Genomic DNA, 21,979 nt, shown 5'->3' with positions numbered 1-21,979 from the left:
TTTGAACAGTTCTCCAACTTCGTTCCTTTCCTTCCTTCGATGATGGCCGGCGTCCGGGGATGGCGACGTGCTGTTGAGATGAGTAGCGCTGAAGGTGAGTGAGAGCGCGATGCGTGATGCATCCCTTTCGTAATTGTATTGAACTGAGTTATTTTTCTGTGTCTTTTGTGCCGCGACATTTTCAGCGTGGATGACAGTTATGAAGAAGAAATGCAGTGAGTAAGTGTGGTATGCAGCGCCTCTAGATGTTTCCATGCTAACCTGGAGTGTCTTTTCCCTCTTGCTGATGGATGAGAAGTTCCGGAGACAGAGTTCCCCCAGAGCGGCTGGGATTCATGTAAGCGTTTGAAGCTCGTACAGTCTTTAAAAATAAGCGAAGATTTGCTGAATGCTTACTAATGCCTTTTTTCAGTTCTTTTCTCTTTTTCCCTTTTCCTTAGGAAGCGGCGTGCCGAGATGCGAATGACACCGCCGAAGGTGCCCGCAGAACATAAGGAGCAATGAATGATGGGCAGAAGGGCCGCAAGGTAAGGCTGTTCCTAACGGTGTTTTTGTTCTTGCAGGAGCTGAGCGCAGAAGAAAGATGCAGGCCTACTGGAGACCCATCCGAACACGGTGAGTGTCACGCTGCAGGTGCAGAAAACGCAAAGCATGCTTCTCAGCCTGGGCGTGGCTTAAATAGTCTCTGGGTATCCCAGGTGTCTCTGGGCTGAACCACACCCAAAAGACTAGACTGCACATGCAGTTCTGGGAACCGAAATATGTGGGGGCATCCATCTTGTCCCCATCAATGCACTACAAGTCCAATCCCCAACGTCATCCTATGGGAGTGAGTGAGTCTGGTGCCACAAGCGCCAAGTCTGACTCCAAGTGGGTCTTTGGGGGGATGGAGAGGCCCTTGAGGGCCATGTAGGTGATCGTGGCCTGGCTCCAGCCTGACATCTTGGAGGGCTGGGGACATGAGGGGCAGGAATCATGACACAACCCGAGCGGAGACGTGGATGCATCATCTGGAGAGAATCCACACTGTGTCCTCGGAACTTCCTGGTTTCAGACTGAAGCTGGTAAGCAGGCACTAGGGTCGGGAAGTTATTTTGCACCTCTGGCATTTTGGATTTAGAAGCTGCCAAAGTAGCTGATTTTGCAGGTGTTTCTGTGTTTGCTCACTTCCCGTCACCCGTAGATCCTTCTTGGTTTCACCCAGACTACCAATGACTTTTTTTTTTCTCTCTGCGACACCGCTTCTCACAGCGGCTACTGCAGCGACCATTGAATACGGCACAGGACACCTTGGACAGAACAACAGGTACAGCGTTTAAAGATAGCCGGCGTCTATTGTCACCAGATAGCCATATTATACCGCTATAGGTTCGTGACTCACAGATCAACCATTAAGGTCGGATTTGCCGTAGAACTGCAACTAGTGCACTTACCATACGTTAGTGAGCTTGCCGACATAATTCTAAATAACTCAGGTTGCTAGATGCAATTGAATACATTATGGCATCTCATTGTCACTGTTCCGAAGCCTTCGAATCTAACCAAGTTCCAGACACAATACTTAAAAGCGTTCCAACAATGACGCTATAAGTTGTAATATTAGCACCACGGCACCAATGTTCGCCCAGACGTATCCCCTACACCCTTTAAATGAAGATGCAAGTCAAGCAGCGCATGATCCGAAATTCTTCTCATTAATATTCAAACTCCATGTCTGACTAACCAGTTTATTACTAATCAGATAATAAATCCTTGAGTATGAGTTATGGACTGGAGAATAAAATGAGTATTCCTCCTCTCCATGGTTTAGTTCCCACCATACATCAACAAGTCCATATTTGAATGCAAAAGCTTGTAATTCTTCACTAACTTTTTAGTTATACCTACATTCTGATCTTCGATCTAGTTTGCTATCCATCACCACGTTGAAATCACCCCCCAAAATGACTACTTCACCCTCCATTTTATCCAGCAGAGTACTCAACAAACTGAAATACTGCACACTCGGAGAGCATGGGGCATACACCGTCCCAATTGTCACCTTCCTACCATCATAAAGTACATCAAGCAATAGAACTCGACCTTCCTCATCCTTTATTATCTTCTCTATTTTTATCGGTAACCCCTTCCTGAACCTTATGCTTACCCCTCTTGACCTGGAGTCCTAATAATTCGAAATCACCTGCGAATATTTGGAGTCAAATAACATCCAGTCTGTTCATTTAAGTGAGTCTCTTGTAGGAAAATGACATCTCCTCTACTTCTCCATATCCTTGCCATAACCTTCCGTCTTTTAATAGCACAGCCAACCCCTTTCACATTCCACGAAATAAAAGTTAAGGGTCATACCTCAATACTCCATACTAACTTACATTTGCAATAACCAAAAACACACATACCACATCCAATGCATCATGCTAACCCATACTGCAAACCAGAAAGGGAGGGGGAGGTGAGAAAATGAACAAGAAAACAAAAAATAACAGAACAACATAAGACTCACAAAAAGACTAACATTTAGTAACCAAGAATATTTTACACCATGTCAAGTCTGATAATCAGGCCTAAAATGAGCTAGCATATATACAACTAACACTGTATCCTGAACCATACCTACCAGAAACCCCATACCCCAAGAAACCTAAATTATAAACATCAATATTTAACTTAACTTACCATCACAAATTCTAAGACTCCCCCCCCCCCCATTTCTCATAGAGCTACTCCCCATCTAAACAAATTACTTTTCTAGAACTCGTGAGTTCACAACCTTATTTAAGGCCACAGTTTCCCTGACAATCCATGTGTCATGTTTCAATATCATGACCCCACCGACCTTATACACAACCACCCCATCCACTAAAAGCAAACACCACCAACAACAAATCACCTTCCCCCAGCCCAAGTTCCTCTCAACGTGTCATGAACAGGAGTCTTTATAATTCAAAAACAAAGGAGATATCTATAACAGTCAAATATGTCAAGGAGATTCATCCTCCTCCCTAAGAATACACTCCCTGAAAATCTTGGAATGATCAATGTGCACCATATTTAACTATGATTCCAAAATAAATTCCTGACTACCTCTCCTCACTACCATAAGTAATACGCCCAAACCCAATCCCTCCGTTAGTATTTAAAATCAAAGCAGTAAATATCACCTCTGCAAAGCCAAAAGCCAGCTAATAAATACAAGATTGCACTTCGCATCTCAGAGGCAATAGCGGAAAGATCACAACCCTAAAATGCATCAGTGTCACAGCAGATCATGAATCACAACACAAGTTTTAATATCTGCCAGTTGTATTCCTAGTAGCAGATATTATTCACCCATCCATTTTGAATGAAACAACATCCTCCGTATTCACCCTCATTAATAAAACAATAATTAAAAACTGCTCATGTGTATTTTCTCCTCCATCCATCCCATATACCCATGTAATCACGATAATATCTACATTAACTCACAACATTGCAGATAAGAATAACCTCAATATGACACATAGGTATTTAACGCATACGCAGAGGAGCCGTTTGATATCTCGCGATCTTGCCATGTTAATACAAGACCCCTACCTATTTCAGTCATTGTAATATCAACTATTATGACGACAATATCATGACCATCAAATAAACATAACCGCCTCCCAACAAGCACCATCATGATGCGGTTCCCCGCGTCTGGGCGGCAGTAAAAAAGCACCAATATTCAATGACTGTAGCGCTATATGTACATTTTCCAGCTCCCGTTAACATGGCACATTCTCAACTCTGTGCTCCATATTGGAAGGAGAAATCTAGCCTCAACCTTTAAAAATGCATAAAAAAGAAAAAAGATTTGAGCTATCATACACCATTTGCTATAAATCAGAAGCAGGAAAATAACAGCAAAAGTCTCTCCACCACATCAAGTCTAGAAATCACATCGACACATCTACAGCATATCTCACGTCTCTTTCCCAATCAGCTTCCTCTATAATTCCCACAAAGCCCAACTCACACCACCCATATAATAGTCAGAACAGAGCCACTGACTCTCCTGCCTTAAGGCATGTTAATTCCACAGCTTATATTGTGCTACCCAACATGGAACTGAAGAGTACCAAATAATATAGTTGTATTATCCCCCATAGCTGGCATGTAGTGAGCCACACCACCTGTCTCCATGACCATCTCTACCCCAAACGCAGAAATCGCTGAAATGCAAGGTAATGACATTATATAATATCATAACTCTAAACACAGTAATTCTCAATCTCGCCAGTCATTTTCTCATATTGTGCTGCAACATTAATCCCTGCATTTTCTGGAAACCAATTGATGAGTAGCATTCCACCGAGAGTGTAAGAGGGGCGCGGTAAGTCTTAATCGATCCGGTGCATGAGATGTGCTAAAACTCCAGGCATTTTACCAGTGTTGTCCAAGTTAAGGACTACATTGTTATAAGAACCATAGTTTTGGACAGGGTCACAGTATTTAGAGGTTTGTTTTTCCAGAGCACTCGTGTTGTTTCTGCATGCTTATAGAAGGACGTGATCTTACTCAAACAGGCAATTCTCTCAGTTCAGTTGCCTGCTTAATCAACTTCCTTGATATATCAGATAAGAATAACCATCCCTCTCCTAATTTGAAATTATGCCTGGGAACACCCCTTTGAAAGCCCATTATACATGAGACCTGCACAGTCTGTAAGTGTACTTTGGAGAAACTGAGCCTAAAATATAGAGAATGGCATTGTATGTTTACTGTGGCATTGATCCCTGCATATGCTGGTATCCAAAATGATGCGTAGTATTTCATCGAGAGTGTAAGATGGACATGGTAAGCCAGTCATTTCCATGCATCTCATAAGTTTACAGCTGTCTAGTCAATAGTTGTCTCTTGATACAAACAGCACTGTTATTAGGACTTACAGGGGCTGGGCACAGTAACCCCATCAGGAGAGATAATATCGAGCTCGGGAATGAACAGAAACCACACTCCTCTGGCCTACCGACTCCCCAATTTAAACCTCCCACAAATGCAGGATGGTATTTTTCCAGAAGGCTCTGACTTTCAAAGTCCACCAGTTGCTCGCCTTCATGGGCATTCGACTGAAATGCTACATCGAAACCACAAGAGGTAAACGCTTCCCTTTTCTCATGGGAGCACGAAAGACTGTTCGGCACTACCACGTTATCAATCAGCTGCTGGCATCTTTATTCAAAACAATCATTGAAGAACTGCAAACTGGCACAGGCGAGAAACATATGTTTTCTAATGGAAGAATACAGACAGTGTTCAGACTTCGCATTAAAATGTAGATCTCACTGAGGAAGAAAAATGTCCACTGTTGCTCTGGCCTCACCCAGAATGCGTTTCACACTGACTTCATGTTTTAGTCAAACAAATTACATATCAAAAGCATTACAACTCCACAGACACCTTCAATGTCCCACTCTTTTTGAATTATGGACAGTACATAAGACACAATGGATTCACAAAGGAACAGTTTGATCTCCCGAAGGGACCTTAAAAGCAGTGTGAGGCCAAAATACGCATTGCTGATGCTCCATGGGGATGCTTAAATAGATTGTAAAAAACACACTGGAAACTATTTTAGATATAAAACTGAAGTACTGTACCATGAAATTCACAATTTTATTTCGCGATTCAGGCCAGGTCTTAAACATAATTTATGTGGGAGAAAAAAGTTGTTTTTTGTGTTTTGGGGATTGTTTGGTGTGTAGTACTGTCTATGTGGTACATATGTTGTTTTTCTAAAAGAAAACAATAGAACAGGATGAGCTTTAGGTTACTTGTTTCGTGTATCTAAACTTTACAAATACATTTTATTTACAGGGTTTTCTGGTGATGAGGCTGAGACAACACTACTGAAGGCCAGTATTCTCCATGCAATTTGCCTTTACCAGAAAGTTGTTCCTCACCTGGTAGCACAGAGCCCATTTGATTTTAGCAAACTTCTGAAAGGTAATCAATTAAAGAAATTGCTGAATCCTTTGCTGTGTTTCTCAAATCTGCTTATCCTATATTTTCTATCTTTGGCCAGTATCATGAGTGAAGATTGAAAAATGACTTTGGGTGTCAGCCTCATGGTTTTGACATTCAAAACTGGGAACCCAGTTTGTTTTCAGAGGCTGAAACTGTCTTCATGTAGGTACAGTCACTATGCCTAAAGCGGAAAGCACTCAAAATACTATTGTCTAATTGTGCATGCATCTATGGTATGTTTCTTACATTTACGTTTTTCCTCGTAACTTTTATTTTGCTACCTAAATATTTGGCAAAAATAAAAAGGCGGGGGCAGGGCATAGAAATGAGGATGAGAATTGCAGATACCTATCAACAAAGTATCAATAAAAGACTTCACTTGATTACTCTTTCTTCACCTAAGAACTACTTCTTTGTCCAAGACCTTGTAATGGTCATACTGCTGTATTACCCACAAGTCCGAAGACCTCAACATCATTTCCCAGCAGAACTCTACCTGTGACTTGCCTCTGAACGCTTATAGGAGTCCTAACCACTCCTCCATGTACTGCTGGAGTGATCAGCATAACTGGAATCTTACAGAGGGACCATCTGCCAACTTGGACCTCAGAGGCACTCAGGCCAGAGCCTCTGTGTTCACTAGAGTGGAATAGCAGTCATGCTGGCCCCAGCAGAGGTGTATACACCACCTACCAGTTTACTGTCTGTTAAATAAGATTTTTAATTGTCAAGGACGGAAGCATAAGCTTGAGCAACTCGTAGTTCCCAGGAACACTTAAGTAACTTCTGAGCCAATGCCTATGGGCATGGTGTCGGAAGAGGAGGATGCTTCTGCGAGTATCTCTCCCTCTTTGTAAGGGAATGCCAGATTCACAGAATGGACCCCCAATGTCTTACTTACATCTGGATCCATCTTCATATGGTCACTTGCTGCACTGGGTTACACAAGATCCTGAGGACCTTTGTGTGGGATGTTTCAACCCACTAGTCCAGGCCCTGCAACATTACTGTGCAATGCTTGCATCAGGAACATCACAAAGGCTGCTGGAAAGCATGGTGCTTGCTAAAAATCACCAGAAAGTGCGCAGTAAAAATCTGAAAAATAGGCCGCCATCCACTTTTGCCTATGTCAGTGGGAACACAGGAGGCCACTGCCAAAACCCATCATTTGGCCGCCCACAGAAGCAAAATCATTGCAAAAGAAACAGAGCTGTTTTAAAAATCCGTTTTTCTCTGGCTGTCAAATTTGCAAAAATCACGGCTCACAAACCACCCAAAAAGAACAAACCTCCTTGTTGGGTGGTAAACATCATTCTACTTCAAGAATCCACCTAAATATAATGTCAGCAGAAGTACATGTGATCTGAACAAAGTCCACTTTTGAAGATGGTTGCTGGAAGAAATCTGTCAAAAATGGGTGTAACACCGTTACTCACCTCTGTCAGAAGCTGGCGATTTAAAACCTGTCATGTATAAAGTTGTACATTGAACGCAAAACTATGCCAAAGAAAGACTTGCTATCAGAAGCCTAAGAGGTGGATACAATTCAAAACTATATTCTAAAAAGGCTTGAAGTAAAAAACTGATTGACGTATTTGTTAAAAATGTAAGTTATATTTTAAGACAAGACAATTTCAGACATTGGGTTTAAAAGTTAAAGTTTCCCACACTGGGCTTGAAACACATTCCACACCTCCTCCCTAAACAAAAGGAATCTTTTCTCCTGTGCTCTAAGAAACTGGCACGCTGGTGTGAAAGGAACGGGGAGAGGCACCGTGGCCTGTTGCTCTGAGTGCAGACAAAGGGCTCCCTTGAGCTGAATGGAAATGCTAATTTGGGGCGTCAGTAGAAACTGCCCTGGCAGGACGAAGGCCATGTGACTCTCTGACTAAGCCAAGACCTTGGAGGCGGGTCAGACTGAAAATGTGGATTTGAAATTGGATTAAATATATGTTTAAGGAAAATACTTCTAAAATATTGTACCGAACTGACAAAAATATGAAACTTAGAGATTATTCAAATGAAAAATTCGCTCACAGTTTAAAACTAATCTGTAATCTCTGCAATGTTCTGAGACTGAACCATGAAAGTTTTTAATATTGTGGTTGTGCTAGGAATATGAACATTTAGAGAAGTATGACCAGATGGTATGTGCATTTATATGTGCATATATATGTAAAAAATTGTACAGATCCGAAAATGTGTAACCAACCAAAAGCTCGAAAAAACTCATTTTGTGAACCGAAACTCGTAGGAACATGGGACTTGAACAGAGACGTGCCTTAATTCATCTGTGATGTGTATATGTAATATTAACAAGTTGTGCATATTGGAAATATGTTTTTTAGGAAAAATAGATTTTCTGGGTAAAAGCAATCTTTGACGGCCCATTCCATTTCAAAGCCATAGTATTATTTAGTATAGAACTGTCCATAGTCATCTCTTAATTTAAAGTAATCCTATTCAATCCATTTCAACCTATCCAGAACTGCATTATAGAATCTTGTGTCCATCCTGAATTCTTCTCATTATATAGTCTGTGATAATTGTAGCGACAATCATCTGTGCGCTGATATTTTCTGAAGAAAGTCAAGTGTCCTGGCGCACAGCAATCGGAGCGGAAGGCGCCCTGTTCTGGTGGTTGTCCCGTTGGGTATCTTGTACTTTCATAGCCCCTTAGTATAAGTCCATCTTGGTTCCTGATCTTTAAAGCGCATCTTTCATTTTGAAATCTTGACTTGTTTCTGAAAAATCTACCTTCACTAAAATCTCTAACTTTTGAACCGTATGTCCTAGAAACGAAATGCTAGGAACGACATTTAAGTGTAATTTTGAAGCTAACACTCTCAGCTTTCAAACTAACCCAAAACGACATTCCAATTCCTTATAGTTTTTCCATAATCGCGTTTCCCGCAAGCAGGAAGGTTGCTGCGATTTCGCATTTGGCTCAATTTCATCCCATATAAAACAGCTATTTCTTGCTTTCAACTTCTGAATTTGTTTTCCATCTGCTAATCATTCTATAATCATTGCTAGTGTTGACCTGAACCAATCCAAAGCAACTCTCACTAGTTCTTAATCCCATTTAGAGAATGAAAATAATTTTTAGCATTTTTCCCATTCAATTCAAACCACATTTAAAGCCATTGACCTGTTTAAAATCATACCCGTTTTCTCTAAGCTTGCTGAGGGAATCAGGATTGAAACTGCAATTGTTGATCATTATTCCTGATACCTGTGTGCCCTCGTTCCATATCTCCATAGTGCATGTTGTGGGGAGTGAGTAACAGGGGGAAAGTGTGATTACATTGTCTTTGGTTAATTTCATATCAAGTTTATTTCTGTGTTGCATTCTTTCATATCACTGCATTTCCTTGAACCGCACCAAGTATTCTCTGCTACATTAACCCTCCTATCCCTACTCCTAATTGATTAAAGAGGTTGTTGTGTCTCGCCATAGAGTATCGTTGGAGGTATAGTTACCTAGAACTTTTGAGCTTAGGCTAGGTTCGCCTTTGGGCTTCCCTGTTAAATTATCATGAATGTACTTGAATGAACTACTGTTTCCAAGGGGTAAAGAGGGTTTGTAAGCCCCTTTACATTTTATATAGTGAGCCAGCACACCCCACCTTTTGTGGAGTTATGGGGGATACAATGTATCCCCTTTCTTACTTACCTGGCAACATTTTTGCAAGTTTACTTGAATGGCTGTGGCAGGGGTTTTACCTTAGTGACCTTTTAGTCTTATTACTCGCAGGCTGTTAAATCAGCCACGGTAATACACAGAAGGGCAAATGTCTTGCAAAAATGATGGACTCTTTCATTTTTCGTCATTTCCCGTTTGCTTGTAATTTCTGAGGTCTTACCCAACCATTGTAGGCAGGAATGACCTCAGTGAAAGTTTGGTCTTCGGCGATGCTCCAAGTGTCTGAGATGGCAGGAAGCGAGAGAGGAGCCCTTTGTCTTTCACCTTTCCTGAAAGGAACAAACTCCCAGTGGGGGACTGGCTGTCCTAATTGGACAGCCAAACCACCCCTTTCTGTAAACTGCAAGGATAGATTGCAGAGGTTCTACTGTAGTTCCTGATAAATACTCTGAACCTGGAAGCTGCTGACAAGTTGATCGCTGAAGCTGAAACCGAAGAGAAAGATGAAGAAAAGACATCTGTCGCGCTTTCCAGTGACTGGAGAGCCTGCTGTGTAAACGGAGCCTGATGTAACCCTTCCTTCTAATCGACCTGGGGGGTCCCAAATGCAACTCCTTCCCAGAGTCTGGTGGGAGGATATCTCAGGGGCAACATGCTCGCCTTGGAAACAAGACGACACAGAGCAACACAGGTTCGATCCCGGGTCTGCACTTAGAAACCTCTGAGTATTAAGCGTGTTATAAATATATCATATCATATCCACTAGTCTCAAGAAGACCTGCATTTTGACGTGCTGCGAAATTGCTCGGCTTCAAACCGCCAATAGAATCATTGTGCGATGCATGGTCTTCCGAAGTATGAATCCGTCCGAAAGTTTGGTGGCCTCCTCCTGGCTCTCCAGAGACACGATTGGAATCCGAAGTCCCCTCACAGGAGTGCAGGACCGAGAGAGTGAAGAGAATCCGTCCGGCGATATTCATTCATCATCTGGCTGCTGTAAAAAGGTGCCAAATCCACAGAGCCTTGAGAATCCGTGACAAAACCTTTGCTGGAAGCCTCCTCTGACGACTGCTGCTGCAGGTTTGCATCCAATGTCCAGTTCTTCATCTCCAGACCAGGAATCCCTGAACCGGGTCCTGTGCTGCTGCCTCCATAAGGCATCCACCCAGAAGCTCTTCTTTTCTCCTAAGGTACTTTGTGGGCTTGGGTAATACTTACTTTATTTATTGATCGCTTGTTAGGCGCTTATACATTAAGTCAATTCTGTTTCAATGCTCCCACAGGGCAACAGGGAGACAACATGGGATTGAAACATTAAATAAAATGGAGGGGAAAAAAAGGATAAAACTATGCCTTGTCAGTATTCAGAACGTGCAAATGCAGCTAGGTGGACAACAGTGGGGGTAGGTGCTAGGGTGTCTGGGCTCGTGGATGAGCAACAAATGAAGTGCATGGTATGCGAAGTGCTAAACGGCCGTGAGCTGCTTTGGATGGAAAACGTGTGAGCCTCCAGGACAAGGCAGAAGGGTGCTTAGGCAAGTGCTGAATTGTAGCCAGAAGCTGGGGCGATTGGGTATGGAAGCTCAAGGACCCCAAGTGTGCATAAAGGCCCTGGACACCAAACACAGCAACTGTGAGATTAGCAGAGGAGGGAAGAAGGGACAGATACAAGGGGAGATGTTAGAGCCCTGGGGAACATCACAGGTGGAGAAGGAAGTAGGAGAGAAGGTGCCCAGGATGACTTGGGTGAGCGGTCAGTTAGGAAAGGAGGTCAGCCAGTCCAGTGCCCGTTGCGAGATACCAAGGGTGTCATGGAGCCTTTGTATGGGGATGGAATGGTTGCCTGTGTCAAAGGCAGAGGAGAGATTGAGTAGGATGAGGACAGCTGGGGAGTTGAAGTCCAGTGATGCAAGCAGTTCTTCACAGGTGTTAATGGATGCTCGAAATCCAGTTCAGTGTGTGAAGTGAGATGAGGGAAGGCCAGCTTCTCCAGCAGTTTCCCCAGGATGGGGGTGATAGAAATAGGGTGTTAGTTGGCTGGACAGGTAGGGTCTGCTGATGGTTTTTTCAGGAGGGGTACACAAGGGATTGCTTGAAGGAGGTCGGGAAAGATCCAGTTGCAAAAGAGTGGTTGCAAAAATCAGAGTGTGGAGGGCAAGGGAGACAATGTTGTCCTTGATGGTTCTGGAGGAGCAAGAGGAAACCAGTTTGGAAGAGGCCTTCATGGAATGGACAACTCTGGTAACTTCTTCCGGTGTGACGGGGGCGAAGGAGGAGAGGGAGGAGGAGGAGGAGGAGGAAGAAGGAGGTTGAGGGATGGGTTGGGCGGGTGAGTAACAATGGTGTTCAGGATGTCCTGAGTTTGTGTGGCGAAGTGTGTGGCCAATGCGTTGCAGAGGGCCTGGGAAGGATGCGGGGGTGAGACTGCGGAAGAGTTTGTTAGTTCCCTCTATATTTTGAAAAGTTCAGCCGTGTTGTTCGATGCACCCGATACCTGTGCCTGAATGTGGGTCCTCTTCTTGGCACGGATGGAGAGTCTGTATTGCTTTGGAGCAGGCGGCAGGCCAGTTTGTCAGAGGGTGAGCCTGAGGTTTGCCACATCTGTTCCGCCGCTCTGCACTTTCGTTTCAGGGCTGCAAGTTCGAGTTGTACTAGGTGTTGCGCTTGGAGGCGGGTTTCGGGCGGATCCTCATGACTGGGGCAAGAAGGTCAAGGATATTGGTGATGGCCAAGTAGAGGTTGCTGAAAACAGAGTCGGTGGTAGACTGAGGTGGGGGCGACAGGGTGGGATGAAAGTGGATGTAAAGGCAGCAGCCAACACTCCTTTCATCGGGTGGATGTTCGTGAACAAAGTTGGCAGGGCTTTTGGGGGTGTGGTCAGAGGGCTGAAGGGACCCATGTGGGAGGAGAGGAGAGAAGAGAATGGTCTGACCAAGAGAGAGGGGTGACCAGAGGGGTGGGGGGAGGTCATAGTGGATGAGTGAGTCGGTGTGTCCAGCCGAGTGGGTTGGACCTGAAGGGAGAATTGAGAGGGATAGAGAGGCGCAGAGGTCAATGAAGAGAGTGGGTACTGTGACAGAGGAGACCAATTGTATGTTGAAATCACCCAAGAGGAGGAGATTGGAGGTGGTTGAAAGTAGGGAAGAACAGAAATCAGCCCATTTTGAAAAGGTTGGTGGCGCCTGAAGGCCAGTAGATAGTAGAACTGGTCAGGGAGAAGGAAGCAGAGATGGCAGCTTGCATACCAGGCCTTCAAAGGAAGAGTAGTGCTGGGTGGGTATGATAGAAGAAGGAATCCACTCATGGAAGATTAAGGCAACCCCACCGCCAGCAGAGTGAGGTTGAGGCTTGCAAAGGATCTTAAAGCAGTCAGGGAGAAGAGAGTCAAAAGCAGTGATGAGCTGGCATTGAACCATGTCTCGGTAAGAGCGAGAATGTCGAGGTTGGTGTCTTCAAGAAGGAGGGAGATGTCGGCAGAATGTTTGCTGGCTGAGCGGGTGGAGGAGGTCTCCGCCTTTGAAGTTATTCTGAGGTGTAGTACAGGGCCATGGTACACCAGTTAGAGGGAGAGGGACAGCGAGCGAGTGGTGGGGGGGGGGGTGTAGGCAGGTGGAGGAAGGAAGTTAATGAGGGTTCGCAGGATCCGGTCAAAGAGAAGGTTTGTTTGAGGACCCTGAACCAGGATAGTGCCTGTGTGGTAGACATTAACGAAGCAACGTGATGATGAGAAGCCGGCCAAGAGGACTTCCCACTTGGTGCCACTGTTAATGGGAGAGGATGTGAAAGGGAGATGAGATGGGCAGACAATAGGTCTGGAGAAGGGACAAAGAAAAGATGTCGGTGAAGACCTCTAGAAGTTGTACTGACATATGTGTCTTCAATGGGTAGGCTACGGTTGGCTGTTAGTATGTCTTTCTTGTGCTATTTTCTTCCAGCCTTTGTAAGAGAGGGGAGGGGAGGGTAGGTGATAGTGTAGCAGTTGGAGAAGATGGGAGAGATGGTGAGAGCCATTAAGATGGCAGAGGAAAGTTGAGGAGGAGAGGCTGCACTAAACGCTTTGGCTCAGCTCACAGTCAGTCAAGTGGTATACAAGAGGGCACAAGATGTGACGCAATGTGGGGTGCATGATGTTACAACCTCAGTTCCTAGGTATGATGGTAATAAAACTGCAAATTACAATGCAATTAGGAGTGCAGGATATTAAAGTACAGCACCAGGATTCAAAAGTAAAAAAAACTTCAGATCGTAGAAATGCAATGAGAGAAGTAGAGTACTTGAGGCAAGAGAGGGTAGAGTGAGAAAGGAACAGGAATGGTTCATGGTGTAAGTGGATTTGGCAATATGAATAGATCAGCCATCACTCACAGTGGTACAGCAAAGCCTCGGGGTGCTTTGGCTCAAGTTCATGGAAGAGCAGGATGTTAACAAGTGTCTGCAGCATAGTTTGTGGTGGGGCTTACCTTATGTCTGGTGTGCATCCTGTGAGACTGAGTGGGTGATTTGTGTGGTTGGGATTTTGCCCATACCACTTGCCCAGGCCTACTGCTGGAATGCATATAGGGAACCTTCTCAGATGTTACTGAACACTTTAATGAACTCTGAAACTAACTGCTACTTACTTGTATAAGAAGCTATCCTTTGGAACTCTGACTTTCCTGCAACTGAACCATATCGTGACCTGCCTAGCTGGCACCTAGGCCACTAGGGTCCCTCTTCTGAGAAAACTCATGCTATAGACTAGGGAAGGACTTTGAGATGGGATTCTGTCTTGAAAGTATACCAAGTGTAAAAGTACCGATCTGTAAATGAGTTGGTGGTGTAACTGTATCTCTGCAATGGAATAAGTTATACAGTGTTATAAAAGTTATTACTTACCTTTTAAGTTGCTGGTTGCTCCTTTAAAAAGCATTTACTTACTTTGAATTGTGTTTCACACCCTAACAAGTAATACGTGTTGGTACTGTTTTATCATTTTTAGCTGAATTAGTGTAAAAGCTTACCAATAAGGTTTATCTAATCTGAATAACATTGCATTCTTCTTAAAGCGTAATTGGGTTTTGCTCCCCCCGATCTGCTTTATACAGACCTAAAATAGCCTAGATGTTAATACTTGTCTTATAAGTTGCTTGAAGGCCTCTTAAAAGTATATGGTTACTTACCTTGAATAGCTGCTGCTCGTCTCAACTTTTAATAATGGGTTGTGCCTCCCCTGAAATGGCTTTGAGCATTTCCAAAATAGTCATAGGGTCAATTACTTATCTTGAAATACATTGGGCCTCATTACAACTCCGGCGGTAGCCGTGCGGGTAAAAATTACCTTGTAGCAATCTTTAGAAAGGGAGGCCTGGCGGACACGGTACCTTAAAGTGGTGAGAATACTCCAGCGGGGCAGTTGTTCCTGGCAGTGGATGCAAGTCGGTGCTTCGTCCAGGGGAAGAGAGGATCTCGTCGGGGAGGAAGACAGGAGTCCGTTGCACTGCAGGGAAGAAACCAGCCGCGGAGTTCTCAGTTAAAAGGAGCGGTCCTTTTATTCGCGGTCCAGTGGTAAGTGGCTATCCGGTTGCCGGGGTGCTTGGCACGGGCAATTCGACCACAAGACGTCCTGGGATGCGAGGAAAAGAAGGTAAACTGGTTGTGCCCACCAGTCAGGTGAAGAAGACTCTCCGGGCTGGAGATCTCCTCTGTCATTGGGAAAAGTGGTGAGATGGTTCAGCAGGGCTCCACCGGTGGTGTCGTAGCAGGTCGGCTCAGCTTCTCCCTCGTCGAATTCCTAGGTCCTGTGGCGACTTCTAAAGTTCCAGTCCCAAAAGCCCTGCTTTTATGCAGCACCCCCCCCATTCACTCAGCCTAGTTGTCAATCAAACATGCTAAGTGGTGAGCCGGCTGGCTCACCACTTGGGCCAATCACACAAGAGTGCGTCTTGAGTTACCAAGGTAACTCAGTCCAGGGTGCCTAAACCCCCTCCCATACCCCCTGTGGTACCCAGACAGAGTGGCACCACTTTTGGAGGCTTCTGTGGAGAAGCCCGCCAAAAAGTGGAACAAAGGGCTCGACTTGGGTTGGAGTCACAGAAGAGAACACAAACACCATTTTAGAATCGAGTTCTGGCAAAAAATACCAACCGGCGAATTAATATTAAATAAATAAACCGGCGGTATGTTCGAGGCTATGAGAATTAAATAATTAAAGTTGGTAGCCTCGAACAATGGGAAAATCCCATCGAGATATATTCGCGGTCGAATATAAAAAGTAGTATCCACTGCCACCAGCCAGAACTCGATGTTTTTGTGATGTGTATTAGACAGCACCCTCAGTGCAGTAACACAGGGGTGTCATAGTGACCCCCAGTATAGACTCCATACCCTGGGACTGACTACTGTCTCCCAAGGCGTGTAAAGACACCATTGCCTTTACTAGTCTCAAATTCTGAACAGAACCAGTACAAACCATCATATTGTGGACGTACTGGCCGGGGCACTTCGATTGCCCCAGGGTCTGTTAGTCGAGGGGGCACGTCTCCGTCCCCCCTGATCGAGTTTTGGCTGGTGGCAGTGGATACTACTTTTTATATTCGACCGCGAATATATCCCTATGGGATTTCCCATTGTTCGAGGCTACCAACTTTAATTATTTAATTCCTATAGCCTTGAACATACCGCCGGTTTATTTATTTAATATTCATTCTCCGGTTGGTATTTTTTGCCAGAACTCGGTTCTAAAATGGCGTTTGTGTTCGCTTCTGTGACTCCAACTCAAGTCGAGCCCTTTGTTCCACTTTTTGGCGGGCTTCTCCACAGAAGCCTCCAAAGTGGTGCCACTCTGTCTGGGGTATTTAGGAGGGGTGGAGGGGGATTTAGGCACCCTGGACTGAGTTGCCTAGGCAACTCAAGTCGCACTCCGTCCTGATTGGCCCAAGTGGTGAGCCGGCCGACTCACCACTTAGCATGTTTGAGTGACAGCTAGGCTGAGTGAATGGGGTTTTCTGCATAAAAGCAGGGCTTTGGGGACGAACTTTAGAAGTCGCCACAGGACCTAGGAATTCGACGAGGGAGAAGCTGAGCCGACCTGCTACGACGACACCACCGGTGGAGCCCTGCTGAACCATCTCGCCACTTTTCCCAACGACAGAGGAGATCTCCAGCCCGGAGAGTCTTCTTCCTTCGACTGGTGGGGATAACCAGTCTGCTTCCTTTTTCGCTTCCTGGAACATCTCGTGGCCGCCTTGCCTGTGCCAAGCACCCCGGCAACCGGGATACTACGTTTTACCACTACCGCGAATCAAAGGGTAGTACCTTTAACCGTAAAACTACGCGGCTGATTTCTTCCCTGGCAGTGCAATGACCTTCATCTTTCCTCCACGTCGAGATCTTCTCTTCCTCTGGACGACGCCACGACTTGCACCCGCTGCCAGGAACAACTGCCCCGGCTGGAGGATCCTTTCCACATAAGGTACCGTGTTCCGCCTGGCTTCCCTTGCAACCGACTGTACGGGGTAGATTTAGCCCCCGGCTTTCGACCCTGGGTTAGCCTGGGACACCCTGGCTAAATTTTTCTGAGCCTCACTAAAACCTTTCTGAATTCCCTGCAAGACTTTTTAAGCCTGTTGTCATTGTGTGATCTTGGGTGCATTTGTGCCCTGCTCTCTCCAAGAGTGGGCCCGGCTATGGACTTTGGCTCACAAGTAACTTTTGACTTTCCTGCCTTGCTTAAGAGATTCTAAGTATTAGTGTGGTGTATTTTCCTACATTCTGCCTTTTCCCTCCCTTTTTCGTTAACTTATTGGAGTGCCATCTATAGTTAAGCGCTCACCTCTGTCTGGAAATAAGTGGTGTTAACTAAGACGTGTCTGATAAGGAATAAGGAGTGTATATATAATAATAGTAATGGTGTTTAGAGTGATTTACAATAATAGTGCTGGAGTGTTTCAATAAGTGTGATTTTAAATAAATAAATACTTTGATACCAAAGCTCTGGTCAGTGGTTGCTTGTGCTATTGTATCTGAGTGCCTATTGTGTATACTTTGCATACTGCCTAACTCTTCTTGATGGGGGTCTGACTGCTCAGCCACAGCTACCAGGTAAATCTGGTTGGTACAGACTGCTACCAAGTGGGTTTACTGCCAACACCTGTAGTCTTAAATCTTTTGTAGTGGTCCCCAAGGGAACTGCACAGGTTTCTGCCTAACAACTCACCTTGACTTAATTCTTTCTCCTCTAAATAGGGTTGTACCTTGGTTTGCATGCCATAAGTATTGAGTTCGTTTTTATGATTGTGTTTATATGATGTGATAGTACTTACTCAATCAAGAATGATCTTGGTATACTTGTATTTAAATAAAACCTTTATTTTTACAATGCATAGCGTTTGTGTTTCTTTGCACCATATGTATGCGACAGTTTTTTTGTACCAAGCTACAGTCCATTCCCCCTCCTAAAATGAGCCTGGCTGCTCTGTCCATGCTACCACATTCTCAGGTGGAACAGCCTTGTATTAAGTGTGGAGCTTATGTACTGCCTCAGATTTATGGCTTTATGAAGCCCTCAGTTGGACTTTAGAAAAACTGCGCTAACACCTTAACATGATCTCACTTTCCTTACAAAACTTTTGTGGTGGGTCTCATGGGATGCAGGCTTTCAGCCAAGTCCCCACCACCCACCTTCTGCTTTTTCCCCCCTCTGCATGCTTACCGGAAGCACTTTTGCCCTTTAGGGACACTATGGGGCACCCATAGATCAGCAGCAATGGCCAGTTTCTTTGGATCGAACTCCATCAAATGTGCCAAACACTGTTTCAGCTCAGGGGAACAAGGAAAGATGCATCATGCCTTAAAAAGTGGTTACTTTATGGCCTTCAACTCAGCCACTCAACGTTCTTCAGAGAATCATTTACATAGGTGACCCAAGTGGTATTCTCTTTTTTTTCTTGTGTCTCTAGTCAACTTTAAATAGAGGGCAGGAGTCTTTGCAAGTTTTAATAGCAGAGCCTGCTTTAATTTTTCAATATCTTTTCTCTCGGGCTTATCTCGGACTCCATCATTGCACTGCAGCCATTCTGGGGAAATCTGCCAAGTAGCTAAGAAATGTTGTCACTTATTCACCTTGTGTACCTCACAAGCATATTCAAATGCAGTTAACTGATCAATAGACATTTTTCTCAATAACATTCACCAGATCCTTAGGAAATATTGCATGAAAGGGAGACCCAGAAGCCTTCTCTGGCACTCTGGATGAACTTGAAGACTGCTGCTGTCTGATCAATCACCAGTTGGAATGCTTTGCCCTTCTCTTTCTCAGTTTTATCCAATGTCATCTTTGCTAGGTTGTATTTGATCTCTATTTACTTTGGTCTCCGCTCCTCTTCAATGGATTGCTTTTCAACCACAGATTTCTCATCTGATAGATATTCCCTCTAGCTTTGATGGTTTGGGAAATTTTCGATCGGGGGCGTAGTGGACCTCGACCCAGCCGTCCACCATCGAGCCGTCTTGCTCAGCGTCAGGCCGTCAGCTCTGGACGTGACATCAGGCGTCGTATAAGTACCACGTCACTACGCCACAATCTCAGTTCCTTTTTTCTGTGCGTTAACACTCTGCTTCGGAACACAGAGCTCCAACTCTTTCGACGTTTCCGTTAGAAAACGTATTTTTCACCAAATCCTTGATGCAAGATGTCGGTTGCTCGGGTGCCTGGTTTCAAACGGTTTGCTGATTGTGGTACCAAGATGTCCCTCAGCAACCCACATGAGTTGTGTTTCTGGTGCCTCGGCAGGGTCACAGGACTGATGGGTGTCCGTTGAGTGCCAAAATGCAACCTAAATCCCTTCGCGTTCGAGCTGCAACACTCGCTCTGGGTCAACTGCCCTCAAAATCTCTGGCGCGGTCGATGGTTCGGTCTTCGGAGACCGAAACTGAGGGGCATACCCCCGAGAAAGAACACTGATGGAAGAAGAATCGTACCTGCTTGAGGAGCCACTCGTCCTCTGCCCTAAAAAAGAAAAGGCATCACTGACATCGTATGGATTCAGAGTTGTTGACGGAAAAAGGTAAGCCGTTGGCTGGGCCTACCACCTGCCAGGAGTGGGCAGATTTCAAATCCTCAATGCTTGCAATGTTCAAGTCCCCCCCACACCCCCATGCAGCATGCTTCGGAGCCAAGAGCGGGGCTCGTTGTACCCGACCCCTCTAGTGCCCCGGTACCAACACTGTCAGCGCTGATGAATCTTTCGACGGTGAAAGAAATTAATGGAAGCCAGAATTACCCCTGTGCGTCCAAGGATGTCGACACTACTGTATCTCGATCGACATCCACCTTGCTGGCGCCGAAAGACAAACTCTCGACGTCGCCGGTTGTCGAGAAAGCATTTACTCCACAACCCCTGTCTGAATTTTTAGATTCAATGGCCGGTTTCTTTGAAGATTGCGACGCCGATGACTAGGGATATGTCGACCCGATGTACTTGGGTTCAGGAGGGGTCGACTATTTTTTTTTTTAAACTTCAATTTTTATTCAGGTTTACAAAACCCTGTTTAAACATTCCCCAAACCCCCTACCCCACCACCCCAACTTGTACCTCCCCCCCCGACCCCATGTCCAAACCAAGTATGTTGTTCCGGGAGACTTTTATCATCCTCTCCCTCTCTTCGGGTGTGATGCAGCTAGTTCCCATGACGCCGACAGGCCTGAAGCCGCCTAGCCCTGGGTACCGGGCCTCCGTCTTATTTTGCACAGCTCTCAGTCTGGTTTGCCCCATTGGGACCGAGCTCCCCGCCCAGGATTCAATGGAACTCCCATCCCCAGGATTGTTGTACTCTGTACCAGTTCGTGAGGAATGAGCCTATGTCATTGTTCACCATGGCAGTCAGTTTGTCCATCACAAACATGTTTTTTAATTTTTTCATCTAATCTTCCTTAGAAGGGGGCTCCAGGCTTTTCCATTTTTGTGCGAGGGCTACTCTACCCGCCCGCAGCATTGTCTCCCACATCCTTGGGTATCGGTGTACTTCCGTTTCCTCCGGGGGGAGGCCCAGTAGCATCGTCGGGGGATTTAGAGGTAAGTGTTCCTCTATCACTTCCGCGATCCAGTCCCTCACTGACCCCCAGTACACCTGAGCCTTTGGACAGTGCCACCATATATGGCTCCTGGAGCCTGCTTGACAACATCCCCTCGGACACAACGGGGACACCGCCGGGAACAGCTTAGATAATTTCACTGGGTCCCTATGCCAACCCTGCAGTACCTTAAAGTTGTGTTCCATATCGGCGGTAAATAGATTCCCATGGAAGGCAATTTTGAATATTCTGGACCAGGAGTCCTCTGAAATCTCCTCTCCCGCCAGGTCATTCCAGAACTTGCGAAAGTTTCTCCTTCCCTGGAGGTCTAGCACGGAGTTGGTGACTCTCACTAGGTAGGGAATTAAAGAGGCTCGGAATCTTTTGTAAAAATAAACAGAGAACCCGTCATCCCCGGAGGTGGTTCCCACTTTCATCCTGCTTATCGCCTTGTCTACCTCTTCCTCGGTCACTGGCCCTGCCAGACCCTCGGACATCTCCCTAGACAAAGCAGGGAGTTGGATTGAGTTCAAGAAATCTTCTATCGGAGCAGATCCCCCATCATATTCGGATGAGTACAGGGCCTCATAATATCGGCAAAAGGCTTCTCCAATGTGGGAAGACTCGCAACCCAGAGTTCCATGAGCGTCCCTCACTTCCTTCACCATTTTGCTCCTCTGGACCTCCCTAAGCTTCCAGGCCAGGATCCTGTCCGCTTTGTCCCCTTTCTCATAGTACTTTTGCTTGACCATCTGAAGACTTCTCTCCGTTTTGGGGAGGAGTACGTCCTTCAGCTGGAGCCTGTAATCCTCCAGGGCGGCCACACGGTCGCGTTCCGGCTCTCGGTCCGGGGAGACCCACCGGCTGGAGTCGGGCAATTTTTTCCCAGAGGGTCTTCTCCTGAGCCTCTCACCCTTTTTGCCGATGCATCCTTTTGGATAAGAACACCCCGCAGAGTCGCCTTAAAGGCGTCCCAGAGCATGTGTGTCCACTTCCCCATTGTCGTTTAGTTCAAAAAATTCTGTTATGGCGTCTGCAATCTCTTGGGCGTGGACCTCGTCCTTTAGTAGGGCATCGTTGCATTTCCAACGGCCTCTGCGTTCTTTCCGCCATCCCCCCGATATTGTAACCCCCACCATATCATGGTCCGACCAGGGTACGGGATCGACCCTGTAGCCTGCCACATACGGGCGAAGGGTTGCATCCACCAAAATATAGTCTATCCTTGAAAACGAGGCATGGATGGCCGAGTAGTATGAAAAAGAGGGGATTCCTGTTCTGGGGGTCGGAAT

The 21,979-nt window shown here is 45.5% G+C and overlaps 1 protein-coding gene across 1 annotated transcript in view; it reads left to right on the top strand.

Annotated features, from left to right (window-relative positions):
• Positions 1 to 21,979, top strand: part of URB1 (URB1 ribosome biogenesis homolog) — a 2,274,827-nt gene that overhangs the window by 754,997 nt on the left and 1,497,851 nt on the right. Inside the window, exon 13 of the mRNA XM_069636341.1 lies at positions 5,842 to 5,970. Within this exon, the coding sequence (XP_069492442.1) occupies positions 5,842 to 5,970 (129 nt within the window). The remainder of the gene's footprint in view (positions 1 to 5,841; positions 5,971 to 21,979) is intronic.

This window comes from Ambystoma mexicanum, chromosome 7p (assembly GCF_040938575.1).
Source record: "Ambystoma mexicanum isolate Mex_15411 chromosome 7p, UKY_AmexF1_1, whole genome shotgun sequence".
Lineage (NCBI taxonomy): Eukaryota > Metazoa > Chordata > Amphibia > Caudata > Ambystomatidae > Ambystoma > Ambystoma mexicanum.
This window is presented reverse-complemented; position numbering and strand designations above follow the sequence as displayed.